Consider the following 15,865-nt stretch of genomic DNA (forward strand, 5'->3'; position numbering starts at 1 on the left):
AGCCCCATATCTCTCCTGAGGAAGACATCAAGGTTGTCAACATGGCAACGTGATGAAGGATGGAAAGTTAAAAGGTACAGACTCTAGCTGGCTCACAGAATGACGTGGCTCCTTGTCCACCCATTGAGGACTTTGTTTCTCTCCTATGACCAATGGGCAACGCGTGTGTCAGTTGGGGAAATGTAAATATCTTGGAGAACTGTAAAAGTAACATGTTACCCGAATAAATTCTCTTATGCACCCTTCTGATGGAGTCGTGGTGCTCTGAGCTGTGTCACCCTGTATAGTGACAGGGAAGGGTCCGTAAGTGGGGCAGGGTCCATTGGGGAGGGGTCCATTCCGGGATTGGGGCGAGGTCTCTCCCCAAGGTCGGGAACTCTTCTTGGGTCGGGGTGTCTCCCCTTCCCAATCCTGATCCTGCTCCCATTCCTGATCCCACCGCTGTTTCCAGGGAATGGCTCCAATCTCAACCCCAACCGCAAACCTGAGGGGGTCAAACACCCTGAATGCTGGGGTCAAACCCCCCTGACCCCAAATCCTGGGGGTTCCAACACTGGGGGGGGGGGGTGTCAAACAGCCCTAAACCAAAACTCTGGGATGTCAACCTCCCCCCATCACCCCAAAACCCAAATTTTAGGATCAAACCCCCCAAATCTCAAATCCTGGGGTATCAAACACTCCCCAGTTCCCAAACGTTTGGGTTGAATCCCCATAACCCCAAATCCTGCAGAAACATCTGGGGTGTCCGCCACCCCCAATTCCCAAAGTCTGGGGTCAAATATCTCCAAATCCTAAATCCTGAGGTGCCAAACACCCTCAATCCCCAAAGTTTGGGGTTAAACCCTCCTCATCCCCAACTTTGGGGTTTGAAATATGTGGGGTGTCCAACCCTCCTCATCCCCAAAGTCTGGGGTCCAATCCACAAATCCTGGCGTCAAACACCCCCAAATCCCGGGATTGTCAAACCCCCCACAAACCCAAATTTTAGGATCAAATCCCCCCATTCCCAAAGTTTGGGGGTCACGCCCCCCCAATCCCCAACACCCCCCCAAAAACAGTCCAGCCCTGGGGGGCACAGTGGGGTTTATTTGGGAAGGCTCCAGGTGCAATGTCTGCAGAGAGACTCTGGGTACAATGCTGGGAAAGACCCCAAAAAAACCCCTTGGGAACAACAAAACCATCTGGAGGAGTGGGAAAAGGGGATTTGGGTTTATCCGGGACGGGGGCAGCTCCAGGTGCAATGTCTGCAGAGAGACCCTGGGTACAATGCTGGGAATAACCCCCAAAACTCCTCAGGAACCCCAAAAGTCCCTGGGGGGCTGAGAAAGTGGATTTGGGGTGGGGATCCAGGGCGAAAGAAGGGGATTTAGGGTGAAAGAAGAAGGATTTGGGGTGAGGAGATTTAGGGAGGAAAGAATAGGATTTAAGACGAAAAAAGGAGATTTTGGGGTGAAAGAAGGAAGATTTGGGATGCACAAAGAAGGATTTGGGATGGAAAAAAAGGAGATTTGGGCGAGAAAAGGGGATTTAGGGTGGGGATTGAGGATTTGGGGGTCAGGATTGTGGTGGGAAAAGGGGATATTGGGATGGAAGAGGATTTTGGGTGGAAAAAAGGGGATTTGGGGTGGAAAAAAAGGATTTAAGATAAAAAAAAGAGAATTGGGGGAAAAAAAGGTATTTTGGGTGGGGAAAGGGGGATTTAGGGTGGGAAGAAGAAAAGGGGGAATTGGGGTGGGAATTGAGGGATTCAGGATGGGGAAAGATTTTGGGTGGAAAAAGAGGATTTAGGGTGGGCAGGGAGCATTTGTGGTGGGAAAAGAAGATTTGGGGTTGAAAAAGGAGATTTTGGGTGGGAAAGAGGGATTTAGGGTGAGCAGGGGAGGATTTGGAGTGGAAAAAGGGGATTTGGGATGCACAAAGGATTTGGAGTGAAAAAAACAGGATTTGGGGTGGGGAATTGGGATGGAAAAGGGGATCTGGGGACCCACAAAGGATTTGAGCTGGAAAAAAAACATAATTTGGGGTGAAAAAAGGAGGATTTCAGATGGGGAAAAGGAGAATTTGGGCCAAGCTGAACTTACCTGGGGGAGTGGGGAAGCATGGGGGGTTTGGAGCAGGGCCAGGACCATTTTTGGAACAGTTTTCTGGGATGTTTGGAGTATTTTACTGGGATTTGGGGGCAGTTTTATGGGATTTAGGGTGTTCTGGGGTGGTTTTGAGGGATTTTAGGGTGTTTCTATGGGATTTTGGGGTGGTTAGGAGGGATTTGGGGTGTTTTGGGGCAGGTTTTGGGTATTTAGGGACGGGTTTGAGGCACTTTTTATGGGTATTTTGGGCCCTTTTTTTTTGGGGGGGGGGGGTTGGGGTATTTTGGTGGGGTTTGGGGTGTTTTGTGTCACTTTTTGGCGAAAGAGATCTTCATGGCGTTGCTCTGGGTGATCTTGAAGCCCTGCAGGGCCTCCCGGGCAGCACCTGCCTGCACCTCGGTGTCAAACTCCACGAAGGCGATGTCATGGCGCCCGGGCACCAGGCGCACCTCCTTGAAGCCTGGGAACCTGGGATGGGGAAATGGGGTCAGGAGAGCCTGAAAAAACCTGGGACTGTTCCCCCCAAGACCTGGGAATGTTGCCCCAGAAATCCAGGAAGGTTCCCCAAAAAATCTGGGAATGTTCCCCCAAAATCACTCCAGAAATGGTCCCCCAAAAATTCAGAAATGTTCTCAAAAAATATCCAGAAATGTTCCCCCCAAAGATCCAGAAGCATCCCCCACAAAAAAAAAAAAGCTGAAACAGCCTCTCTTAGAAATTCAGCACCATTCCCAAATATCCAGCAATGTTCCCCAAAAAATCCAGAAACTTCTCTCAAAAACCCAGAAACATTCGCCAAAAAACCAAAGAACCTAAAAATTTCCCCCAAAAAATCCAGAAGTGTTCCCCCCAAAAAAGTTGGAAACATCCCCAAAAAGATCCAGCTACATCCCCCAAAATCCAGAAACGTTAAAAAAAAAATTTCCAGAAATCCCAATTCCCCATAAAAGTCCAGAAATATTCCCAAAAAATCCAGAATTTCCCCCTCAAATTCCAGACTTTTCCCCCTCAAGAGATCCAGAAATCCAACTGCACCAAATACCCAGAAATGTCCCCAAAAATATCCAGCAACGCTTCCCAAAAACCCAGAAATCTAACTCCAGAAATACTCCCCAAAAATCTGGAACCATTTCCCTCCAAAAAAATCCAGAGACATTCCCCCAAAAATCCAACCCAACCTCCACCTGACTCCTCTTGAAATCTCCCAAAAATCTCAAAATTTCCCCAAATTCCAAGAACGCCCCCAATGTTCAACTCCCCAAAAATCCAACAACCCCAAAAATTCCAAAACGTTTCCAAAAAATCCAACATCCCAAAAATCAAAAACCCAACTCCAAATCCCACCTAAACATTCTCAAAATCCCCCAAACCCCAACACCCCCCAAAATCCAGAAATATCCCACAAAATCCTGAAAAATTCCCCCAAGTCCAGAAACATTCCCCCAAAATCCAACCCCCAAAATCCCACAAAAACCTTCCCAAAATTGTTCAAAACCCCCAAAAGCCAACCTCCCTAAAAATACAGAAACATCCCCCCCCCAAAACTCCCTGAAAAAATCCAGAAAGACTCCCAAAATCCAGAAGTGTTCCCCAAAACATCCAGAAATCCCAAAAGTCCAGAAACATCCCCCCCAAAACCCAAATAAACTCAAAAACTGAGGATCTTCCCCCAAAAAATCCATAACTGTCCCCCTAAAAAGACAGAAGCTTCCCCGCAGAAAATCCTGAAATATTCCAAAATCAAGGAACTTCCTCCCAAAAGCCACAAATATTCCCCCAAAAATCAGGAAACATTCCTCAGGATCTGGAAACTTTCTTAAAAAAACCCAGAAATGTTTCCCCAAAAACTCATAAACCTGTCCCTCCGAGTCCAGAAAGTTTCTCCAAAAAAAATTCTGAAGCATTCCCAAAAATCGAGGAACTTCCCCCAAAAACTCCAGGGCCATTCCGAAATAAACCCAGAAATCCAACTCCCCAAAAATCCAGAAATTTACCCCTAAAAATTCCAGAATTTCCTTCCCCCGCTCCTAAATCCGAGTATTTTCTCCAAAAAACCCAAAAACATTCCTCAAAAAAATCTGGAAACCTTCCTCCAAAAATCCAGAAATCCCCCCCCAAAAACCCAGAAATTTCCACCCAAAAAAATCTAGAAATTGCCTCCCCCAAATCCTGGTATTTTCAAAAAAATATCCAGCCCCAAGCCCTCCTCATCACCTCCTCCAAGCCCCAAAATACCCCAAAATCCCCCAAACCCTGCCCAGAATTCCCAAAATCCCAGGATTTCCCCAGATCTCACTGGTTGAAGAGCATGGACAGCATCAGCTCGTTGGTCTCCTCAGGGAGGTTGGTCAGGAACAGGATGTGGTTCGGGGGGTTTTCTGACAGCTGCAGGGAAATGAGAGAAAAACCCCAAAATCAGGCCCAAAATCTACCTAAAGTCACAACTGTATACACACTAAAAGATCTGCCCAAAAATCCCACCAAAATCCAAAAAAAACTCCCACAAAAATCTGCCCAAAATCCCACCAAAAACCCCAAAAGATCTCTCTAAAAAAATCCCAAAGAAATGTCTCCAAATCTGACCAAAAACTCACCAAAATTCCACCCAAAAGACAACAAAATTCACACCAAAAATCCCCACAAAAAATGTGCCAAAGCCCACAGAAATCCCTCAAAATATCCCATAAAAATCACCCTAAAAATCCCACAGAGAAAATCCTCAAAAAGTTCCAGTAAGTCCCTCTAAAAATCCCACAGAATCCACACAGAATAATCTACACAAAAATCCCCAAATTACACAAAACCCACCCAAAAAATCCCTCAAAACAGTCCAAAATATCCCCACAAAATATCCCACAAAAATTGTCCCAAAAGCCTCAAAATCCACTGCAAATCCATTCCAAAAATCCACACCAAAACCCTCACAAATCCCCCCAAAAATGTCCCCAAGTCCCTTCAAATCCTATCCAAAATCTCATGAAATCCACCCAAAAAATTCCCACAAAAAAATTCCCTCAAAATCCCACCAAAATCCTGCAAAATCTCACAGAATCCACCCCAAAAATCCCCCAAGTCCCCATAATCACTCAGGTCCTGAGGTCACTTACGGGCTGTGGGGTAGGGATTGGGGCCATTCCAGGTTGTGGGGCCATTCCCGGGGGAATTCCTGGATTCGGGGCCATTCCTGGGGCTGGAATCATGCCCGGGGGGGGGATGTAGGGCGGTTGTCCCCCCAGGTGTGGCAGCATCCGGGGCGGCTGCGCCAGTGGTGGCATCCCCTGAGGAGAGATCCCAACGCACCCCAAATCATCCCAAAAGCACCGACAGAATCCCAAAGTTATCCCAAACACATCCCCTGAGGAGAGATCCCAACACACTCCAAATCATCCCAAAAGCACCGACAGAATCCCAAAGTTATCCCAAACACATCCCCTGAGGAGAAAGACCCCAACGCACCCCAAATCATCCCAAAAGCACCGACAGAATCCCAAAGTTATCCCAAACACATCCCCTGAGGAGAGATCCCAACACACTCCAAATCATCCCAAAGGCACCGACAGAATCCCAAAGTTATCCCAAACACATCCCCTGAGGAGAGATCCCAACACACTCCAAATCATCCCAAAGGCACCGACAGAATCCCAAAACATCCCCAAAATTCCCCAGAAACGCCCCAAACTCCCATAAACCGATTCCGAATCCCCCAGGACTGATCCCAAAATCCCCTAAACCGATGCTGAATTCCTGGCACTCACAGGCACTGCCCCCTGTGCCCCAATCCCAAATCCCATAAACCCACCCCAAAACCCAATGGAATGATCCCAAATCCCCCGGAACCACCCTCAAATCCCCCCAAAATCCCATTACACAATCCCAAAGCCCCCGTAGTGATCCCAAATGCCCCCTGACTGATCCCAAATGCCCAGGGAACAATCCCAATCCCAAATCCCATAAACCCACCCCAAAACCCAATGGAATGATCCCAAATCCCCTGGAACCACCCCCAAATCCCCCCAAAATCCCATTACACAATCCCAAAGCCCCCGTAGTGATCCCAAATGCCCCCTGACTGATCCCAAATGCCCAGGGAACAATCCCAATCCCAAATCCCATAAACCCACCCCAAAACCCAATGGAATGATCCCAAATCCCCCGGAACCACCCTCAAATCCCCCCAAAATCCCATTACACAATCCCAAAGCCCCTGTAGTGATCCCAAATGCCCCTTGACTGATCCCAAATGCCCAGGGAACAATCCCAATCCCAAATCCCATAAACCCACCCCAAAACCCAATGGAATGATCCCAAATCCCCCGGAACCACCCTCAAATCCCCCCAAAATCCCATTACACAATCCCAAATGCCCCTTGACTGATCCCAAATGCCCCCTGACTGATCCCAAATGCCCAGGGAACAATCCCAATCCCAAATCCCATAAACCCACCCCAAAACCCAATGGAATGATCCCAAATCCCCCGGAACCACCCTCAAATCCCCCCAAAATCCCATTACACAATCCCAAAGCCCCCGTAGTGATCCCAAATGCCCCCTGACTGATCCCAAATGCCCAGGGAACAATCCCAATCCCAAATCCCATAAACCCACCCTAAAACCCAATGGAATGATCCCAAATCCCCCGGAACCACCCTCAAATCCCCCCAAAATCCCATCACACAATCCCAAAGCCCCTGTATGTGACCCCAAATGCCCCCTGACTGATCCCAAATGCCCAGGGAACAATCCCAATCCCAAATCCCATAAACCCACCCCAAAACCCAATGGAATGATCCCAAATCCCCCCAAAATCCCATTACACAATCCCAAAGCCCCTGTATGTGACCCCAAATGCCCCCTGACTGATCCCAAATGCCCAGGGAACAATCCCAATCCCAAATCCCATAAACCCACCCCAAAACCCAATGGAATGATCCCAAATCCCCCGGAACCACCCTCAAATCCCCCCAAAATCCCATTACACAATCCCAAAGCCCCCGTAGTGATCCCAAATGCCCCCTGAGTGATCCCAAATGCCCAGGGAACAATCCCAATCCCAAATCCCATAAACCCACCCCAAAACCCAATGGAATGATCCCAAATCCCCCGGAACCACCCTCAAATCCCCCCAAAATCCCATTACACAATCCCAAAGCCCCTGTATGTGACCCCAAATGCCCCCTGAGTGATCCCAAATGCCCAGGGAACAATCCCAATCCCAAATCCCATAAACCCACCCCAAAACCCAATGGAATGATCCCAAATCCCCCGGAACCACCCTCAAATCCCCCCAAAATCCCATTACACAATCCCAAAGCCCCCGTAGTGATCCCAAATGCCCCCTGAGTGATCCCAAATGCCCAGGGAACAATCCCAATCCCAAATCCCATAAACCCACCCCAAAACCCAATGGAATGATCCCAAATGCCCCCTGAGTGATCCCAAATGCCCAGGGAACAATCCCAATCCCAAATCCCATAAACCCACCCCAAAACCCAATGGAATGATCCCAAATCCCCCGGAACCACCCTCAAATCCCCCCAAAATCCCATTACACAATCCCAAAGCCCCTGTAGTGATCCCAAATGCCCCCTGACTGATCCCAAATGCCCAGGGAACAATCCCAATCCCAAATCCCATAAACCCACCCCAAAACCCAATGGAATGATCCCAAATCCCCCGGAACCACCCTCAAATCCCCCCAAAATCCCATTACACAATCCCAAAGCCCCCGTAGTGATCCCAAATGCCCAGGGAACAATCCCAATCCCAAATCCCATAAACCCACCCCAAAACCCAATGGAATGATCCCAAATCCCCCGGAACCACCCTCAAATCCCCCCAAAATCCCATTACACAATCCCAAAGCCCCTGTATGTGACCCCAAATGCCCCCTGACTGATCCCAAATGCCCAGGGAACAATCCCAATCCCAAATCCCATAAACCCACCCCAAAACCCAATGGAATGATCCCAAATCCCCCGGAACCACCCCCAAATCCCCCCAAAATCCCATTACACAATCCCAAAGCCCCTGTAGTGATCCCAAATGCCCAGGGAACAATCCCAATCCCAAATCCCATAAACCCACCCCAAAACCCAATGGAATGATCCCAAATCCCTCGGAACCACCCTCAAATCCCCCCAAAATCCCATTACACAATCCCAAAGCCCCCGTAGTGATCCCAAATGCCCCCTGACTGATCCCAAATGCCCAGGGAACAATCCCAAAAGGCATAAAACCATCCCAAAATCCCCTAAAACCATCCCAAATCCCCTAAACCAATCCCAAATCCCCCTGGCACTCACGGGCACTGCCCCTTGCGCTGCCCCCTGCGCTGCAGCCCCGCTCTTTTTGGGGCCGGGGGCCTCTCCTCCCTTGGCTTTGCGCTTGTCCCGTTTGCGCTCCCGGTCCCGATCCCGCTCCCGCTCCACGAACGTTCCCTTCATCTTGGCGATGATGTCCGAGTCCGTCTTGGCGTACTGGATCCGCTGGGGACGGCACATTCCCGGGATTGGGGGCATTTGGGGCATCTCCAGGAGGGATTTTGGGGTTTTCGGAGGGGCGTTCAGATTTGGGGCTTTCCAAGGGATTTTTGGGAGATTCCAGAGAGGATTTGGGGTTGTTCCCGAGGATTTTGGGGGTATCTGGGGAGGATTTTGGGGCTTTCTCAAGGATTTGGGGGAGTTCCAAGAGGGATTTTGGGGTTTTCAAGGAACTTTGGGAAGTCCTAGAAAGAATTTTGCAAATTTCATAGAGATTTGGGGGGAATTTAGAGGGGATTTGGGGGCGTTCCGAGAGGGATTTTGGGGTTTTCAATGGGATTTTCAGGGATTTTGGGAGGTTCCAGACAGGATCTGGGGGAGTTCCAAGAGCAACTAGGGACATTTTTGAGGGATTTTGGGAAGTTCAAGAAGGAATTTTGGGAGAATTCAGAGGAATTTGGGAGGTTCCAACAGGGATTTGGGGATCTCCAGGAGGGATTTTGGGGTTTTCGGAGGGGCGTTCAGATTTGGGGCTTTCCAAGGGATTTTTTGGGAGATTCCAGAGAGGATTTGGGGTTGTTCCCGAGGATTTTGGGGGTATCTGGGGAGGATTTTGGGGCTTTCTCAAGGATTTGGGGGATTTCCAAGAGGGATTTTGGGGTTTTCAAGGAACTTTGGGAAGTCCTAGAAAGAATTTTGCAAATTTCATAGAGATCTGGGGGGAATTTAGAGGGGATTTGGGGGAGTTCCGAGAGGGATTTTGGGGTTTTCAATGGGATTTTCAGGTATTTTCAGGGATTTGGGGAGGTTCCAGATAGGATCTGGGGGAGTTCCAAGAGCAACTAGGGACATTTTTGAGGGATTTTGGGAAGTTCAAGAAGGAATTTTGGGAGAATTCAGAGGAATTTGGGAGGTTCCAACAGGGATTTGGGGATCTCCAGGAGGGATTTTGGGGTTTTCGGAGGGGCGTTCAGATTTGGGGCTTTCCGAGGGATTTTTGGGAGATTCCAGAGAGGATTTGGGGTTGTTCCCGAGGATTTTGGGGGTATCTGGGGAGGATTTGGGGCTTTCTCAAGGATTTGGGGGAGTTCCAAGAGGGATTTTGGGGTTTTCAAGGAACTTTGGGAAGTCCTAGAAAGAATTTTGCAAATTTCATAGAGATTTGGGGGGAATTTAGAGGGGATTTGGGGGCGTTCCGAGAGGGATTTTGGGGTTTTCAATGGGATTTTCAGGGATTTGGGGAGGTTCCAGACAGGATCTGGGGGAGTTCCAAGAGTAACTAGGGACATTTTTGAGGGATTTTGGGAAGTTCAAGAAGGAATTTTGGGAGAATTCAGAGGAATTTGGGAGGTTCCAACAGGGATTTGGGGATCTCCAGGAGGGATTTTGGGGTTTTCGGAAGGGGCGTTCAGATTTGGGGCTTTCCAAGGGATTTTTGGGAGATTCCAGAGAGGATTTGGGGTTGTTCCCGAGGATTTTGGGGGTATCTGGGGAGGATTTGGGGCTTTCTCAAGGATTTGGGGGAGTTCCAAGAGGGATTTTGGGGTTTTCAAGGAACTTTGGGAAGCCCTAGAAAGAATTTTGCAAATTTCATAGAGATTTGGGGAGAATTTAGAGGGGATTTGGGGGCGTTCCGAGAGGGATTTTGGGGTTTTCAACGGGATTTTCAGGTATTTTCAGGGATTTGGGGAGGTTCCAGACAGGATCTGGGGAGTTCCAAGAGCAACTAGGGACATTTTTGAGGGATTTTGGGAAGTTCAAGAAGGAATTTTGGGAGAATTCAGAGGAATTTGGGAGGTTCCAACAGGGATTTGGGGATCTCCAGGAGGGATTTTGGGGTTTTCGGAGGGGCGTTCAGATTTGGGGCTTTCCGAGGGATTTTTTGGGAGATTCCAGAGAGGATCTGGGGTTGTTCCCGAGGATTTTGGGGGTATCTGGGGAGGATTTGGGGCTTTCTCAAGGATTTGGGGGAGTTCCAAGAGGGATTTTGGGGTTTTCAAGGAACTTTGGGAAGTCCTAGAAAGAATTTTGCAAATTTCAGAGAGATTTGGGGGGAATTTAGAGGGGATTTGGGGGAGTTCCGAGAGGGATTTTGGGGTTTTCAACAGGATTTTCAGGGATTCTAAGGGATTTGGGGAGGTTCCAGACAGGATCTGGGGGAGTTCCAAGAGCAACAAGGGACATTTTTGAGGGATTTTGGGAAGTTCAAGAAGGAATTTTGGGAGAATTCAGAGGAATTTGGGAGGTTCCAACAGGGATTTGGGGCATCTCCAGGAGGGATTTTGGGGTTTTCGGAGGGGCGTTCAGATTTGGGGCTTTCCAAGGGATTTTTGGGAGATTCCAGAGAGGATTTGGGGTTGTTCCCGAGGATTTGGGGGGTATCTGGGAAGGATTTTGGGGCTTTCTCAAGGATTTGGGGGAGTTCCAAGAGGGATTTTGGGGTTTTCAAGGAACTTTGGGAAGTCCTAGAAAGAATTTTGCAAATTTCATAGAGATTTGGGGGGAATTTAGAGGGGATTTGGGGGAGTTCCGAGAGGGATTTTGGGGTTTTCAACAGGATTTTCAGGGATTCTAAGGGATTTGGGGAGGTTCCAGACAGGATCTGGGGGAGTTCCAAGAGCAACAAGGGACATTTTTGAGGGATTTTGGGAAGTTCAAGAAGGAATTTTGGGAGAATTCAGAGGAATTTGGGAGGTTCCAACAGGGATTTGGGGCATCTCCAGGAGGGATTTTGGGGTTTTCGGAGGGGCGTTCAGATTTGGGGCTTTCCAAGGGATTTTTGGGAGATTCCAGAGAGGATTTGGGGTTGTTCCCGAGGATTTGGGGGGTATCTGGGAAGGATTTTGGGGCTTTCTCAAGGATTTGGGGGAGTTCCAAGAGGGATTTTGGGGTTTTCAAGGAACTTTGGGAAGTCCTAGAAAGAATTTTGCAAATTTCATAGAGATTTGGGGGGAATTTAGAGGGGATTTGGGGGAGTTCCGAGAGGGATTTTGGAGTTTTCCACAGGTTTTCAGGGATTCTAAGGGATTTGGGGAGGTTCCAGATAGGATCTGGGGGAGTTCCAAGAGCAACTAGGGACATTTTTGAGGGATTTTGGGAAGTTCAAGAAGGAATTTTGGGAGAATTCAGAGGAATTTGGGAGGTTCCAACAGGGATTTGGGGATCTCCAGGAGGGATTTTGGGGTTTTCGGAGGGGCGTTCAGATTTGGGGCTTTCCGAGGGATTTTTGGGAGATTCCAGAGAGGATTTGGGGTTGTTCCCGAGGATTTTGGGGGTATCTGGGGAGGATTTTGGGGCTTTCTCAAGGATTTGGGGGAGTTCCAAGAGGGATTTTGGGGTTTTCAAGGAACTTTGGGAAGTCCTAGAAAGAATTTTGCAAATTTCAGAGAGATTTGGGGGGAATTTAGAGGGGATTTGGGGGAGTTCCAAGAGGGATTTTGGGGTTTTCAACGGGATTTTCAGGGATTTTCAGGGATTTGGGGAGGTTCCAGACAGGATCTGGGGGAGTTCCAAGAGCAACAAGGGACTTTTTTGAGGGATTTTGGGAAGTTCAAGAAGGAATTTTGGGAGAATTCAGAGGAATTTGGGAGGTTCCAACAGGGATTTGGGGATTTCCAAGGGGGATTTTGGGGCTTTCTGAGGGATTTTTGGGGGTTCTGAGGGATTTGGGAGAGATTCCAGGAGGGATTCAGGGAGTTTCTCAGGGATTCTGGGGGGCTCTGAGGAGTTTTAGGGAATTTCAAGAAGGAATTTGGGGGAATTGGAGGCGGTTTCAAAGGAGCATTTTGAGGTATCCCAAGGCATTTTGGGGGATTCTGAGGGATTTAGGAAAGGATTTAGGGGATTTTCAGATGGTGTTTAGGAGAGCTCCAAGAGCAATTTGGGAGTATTTCAGGAAGTCCTAGCAGGGATCTAGGAATTTCTGAGGAATCTTTGAGGGAATTCAAAGAGATTTAGGGGGAATTTGGGAATTTCTGAGGGTTCTGGGGGAATTCAGAGAGATTTTGGAGGAGTTCCAAGAGGGATTTGGGCGTTTCCAACAGATTTTTGGGGCTTCCAGCTTGAATTTGAGGTTCCCCCATGGGTTTATCATAGAAGGGAAAGCTTTGGGAATTCCTTGCTAGATTTCAGGGGTTTTCCTGGAATTTTGGGTTTTTCCCTGGATTTGGTTCTCACTGGGGTTGGCTATAGCAGAGGAAGCTTTGGGGCAGCTCCTGGTTGGATTTGGGGGCTTTTTTGGTGGGGTTTTGGGGATATTTGAGGCTGGATTTATTTCTTTTCCCCCAGGAATTCAGGTTTTTTCCCCAAAATTGACAGATTTTTTCCCATAATCCGAGCATTTTCCCCCATAACTTGTCTCTCACCATAAACTTGTCATAAAACAGAAAGCTTTGGGGTGTTCCTGGTTGGATTTTGGGGATATTTGATGCCGCATAATCGGTTTTTTTCCCCCAGGAATGTGGGATTTTCCCCAGAATTCCAGGATTTTTTTTCCCAAAATGTCACAATTTTCTCTCAGGTTTGGGTGATCACGGGCTTGTTGTAGAAGGGGAAGCCTTACGGTGTTCAGGGTGAATTTGGAGGATTACAGGTTGGATTTTGGGGATACTTGAGGCTAGGTTCTGGCATTTTTTCCCTGGAATTCTAGAGTTTTTTCCCAGAATTCCAGGTTTTTCCCCAGAATTCCAAGTTTTTCCCCAGAACATGACATTTCTTCCCCAAGTTTCTGTCCCACTGTGGGCTTCTCATAGAAGGGGAAACTTTGATTCCTAGTTTGATTTGAAGGTGTTCCCAGGGGATTTTTGGGAGATTTCCAGCTGGATTTGGGTTTTTTTTTTTCCCAGGAATACAGTTTTTTCTCAAAACACCAGAATTTCTGCCCAAAATTCCAGTGTTTTTCCCCAGAATTTCTGTTTTACCATGGGTGTGTCATAGAAGGGGAAGCTTTGGAGTGTTCAGGGTGAATGTGGATTGATTACAAGTTGGATTTTGGGGATATTTGAGGCCAGATTTTGGCGGTTTTTCCCTAGAATTCCATTTTTTTTCCCCAAAACTTCAGGATTTCCCCCCCAATCTCTGTCTCACCATGGGTTTGTCGTAGAAGGGGAAGCCCTGCATGGAGCGCAGGGCGTTGGTGGCGCTGCTCATCTCCTTGAAGATGACAAAGGCCTGGCCCCGCATCCGGAGACTGCGCGACACCAAAATGTCCAAAATCTGCCCAAACTGCGAGAAAATGGCGTAGAGGGACTTCTTCAGCTCTGGGGACAGAGGAACAGAGTGACAATGGGGACAGCACAGTGACGGTGGGGCCACACAGGGGACAGCCTGAACTCCTGGGGACACTCACAGACCCCCCCAGGCACCCCCTCACCATCCTTCTTGATCTTCTCATTCAGGTTGTTGATGTAGATGGTGTGGTTGGGCCGAGGGTCCTGCACTGCCATGGCCGGGACCCCTCTGTGGGGACAGGAGAGCTTTAGAGGGATTTGGGACAGCTGTGACCCCTTCACCCCCTGGGACCTCCATTTGGGTGCCCCCAGACCCACAAATCCACCCCAGACTCACCTAAACCCTGCCAGATTACCCTCAGACCCGCTGAGTTCCCCCAAAAATTGACCCCAGACCCACCTGAGACTCGCCAAAACCCCCTCAGATCTACCTGAGATCCCCCTCAAATTCCCCCAGACGCACCTGAGATCCCTCCAGATGCCCCCAATCCCCCTCAGACCCCCCCAAACCCACCGGAGAACCCTCCAGACCCTCTCAAGCCGCTCCCCAAGCCCCCTGGGACTCCCCAAAGCCCCCTCAGACTTCCTCATTCCCCCCAAACCGACCTCAGATCACCCTATTTCCAATTAACCTTCCCCAAAATCCCTCATTTCTCCTCAGACTCACCTCAGACCCCCCCCCCCCAACCAACCTCAGATCCCCCCAAATTCCCCCCGGACCCATCTCAGACTCCCCCCCCCCAATAATCCATCCCAGATCCCGCAAAAACTCCTCAAACCACCCAAATTCCCCGCAGGTCCACCCCGGACCCCCGTCGGACCACTCAATTCTGCTCATACCGACTTCAGAAGGCCCCATTTGCCCTCAAACCCATAAAAACTCCCTTAAACACGCACAACGCTCCCCAAAACCGCCTCGGACCACTCAATTCCCCTCATACCCACCTCAAATGCCCCCAGTTCCTATCAAATCCCCCTCAAACCTCCCAAATTGCCTTCACGTTCGCCCCAGATCCACCTCACACCCCACAAAAGCCCCTCAAACAACCCCAATTCCCCCCAAACTCATTCCCGACCCACATCAGATATCCACCTTTCCCCCTCCCGGACCAACCTGAGATGAACCTTAATTATCACTCAGACCCCGCAAAAATCCCCTCAAACCCGCTCAACTTCCCCCAAATGCGTGCCGCAGCGACCTCAGACCCGCCTCAACCCCCTCCCATTTCCCCCCGAAGCCATCCAAGACCCCTCCATTCCCTCCATTCCCCACCTCAGCCGCCTCCTCAGGCGCCTCCTCAGCCGCTCTCCACGGACGATCTACGGCTGCCACTGCCGCGTGCGCGGGGCCCTTCCAACCAATAGCGGCGCGACCCTCCCCGAGCCAACCAATCACACAGCAACGCCCGCCTCCCCCGCGCCGCCCGAGCCAATCACAGGCGAGAAGAAGCGGCGGCCCCTGACCCCGCGGCCGGGCGGGAAGCGGCGCCTCCCCCTGAGGCGCCATGGCGGGCGCGGGCGGGCGCTGAGGGAGAGAGCGGGGCAGGGGCTGGCAGAGAACGCGGTGATCCTGGAGCTGCTGAGGCGGCCGGGACAGGGGCGGGACGTGGGGAATGGAGATCCTAAGAGGGGGGTTGTGGGGGGGATCCTGGAGGTCTTAGGGAGGGTCTGGAGAGGGGTCCTGGGGCGTTGTGGGGGGATCTGGGGGTGTGGATGGGTTCTAAGAGGAGTCTCGGGGGGGTGTCGTGGGAAGGTCTGGACGTGGGGAATGGAGATCCTAAGAGGGGATTGTGGGGGGGATCCTGGAGGTCTTAGGGAGGGTCTGGAGAGGGGTCCTGGGGCATTGTGGGGGGATCTGGGGGGTGTGGATGGGTTCTAAGAGGAGTCTCTGGGGGGGTGTCGTGGGAAGGTCTGGGGGGGTTTTGGAGAGGGGTCGTAGGAAGGTCTTCGGAGGGTCTGGGTGTCTTGAAAGGTTTGGGGAAGTCTTCTAGGGGGCTTGGGGGTCCCGAGTTGGGCTTGGGGAGGAGTCTGGGGGGTCCTGGAAGTGTCCTGGGGGGTCATGAGAGGAGTC

The 15,865-nt window shown here is 50.0% G+C and overlaps 2 protein-coding genes across 2 annotated transcripts in view; both read right to left on the minus strand.

The window, feature by feature from the left end:
- LOC119696487 overlaps positions 1-15,865 on the minus strand; it is a 1,710,157-nt gene that overhangs the window by 10,895 nt on the left and 1,683,397 nt on the right.
- On the minus strand, positions 1,067-15,147 carry SNRPA (small nuclear ribonucleoprotein polypeptide A). The gene is made up of 7 exons (XM_038126255.1): positions 15,068-15,147; positions 13,938-14,023; positions 13,652-13,824; positions 8,390-8,572; positions 5,195-5,365; positions 4,384-4,472; positions 1,067-2,555 (listed from the first exon to the last, which is right to left on the minus strand). Exons 2-7 carry the CDS (start codon positions 14,008-14,010, stop codon positions 2,396-2,398), a joined length of 849 nt encoding a protein of 282 aa, XP_037982183.1. The 5' UTR covers positions 14,011-14,023; positions 15,068-15,147; the 3' UTR covers positions 1,067-2,395.

The sequence above is a fragment of the Motacilla alba genome, unplaced genomic scaffold (assembly GCF_015832195.1).
Source record: "Motacilla alba alba isolate MOTALB_02 unplaced genomic scaffold, Motacilla_alba_V1.0_pri HiC_scaffold_31, whole genome shotgun sequence".
Lineage (NCBI taxonomy): Eukaryota > Metazoa > Chordata > Aves > Passeriformes > Motacillidae > Motacilla > Motacilla alba.

Excerpts from the sequence above, each read along its gene's own strand:
- SNRPA (XM_038126255.1), bottom strand. The coding sequence starts at position 14,010 with ATGGCAGTGCAGGACCCTCGGCCCAACCACACCATCTACATCAACAAC. Across the intron at positions 13,825-13,937 it reads TGAGAAGATCAAGAAGGATG|AGCTGAAGAAGTCCCTCTAC; the intron begins GTGAGGGGGTGC and ends CTCTGTCCCCAG. Across the intron at positions 2,556-4,383 it reads CTGTCCATGCTCTTCAACCA|GTTCCCAGGCTTCAAGGAGG; the intron begins GTGAGATCTGGG and ends TCCCCATCCCAG.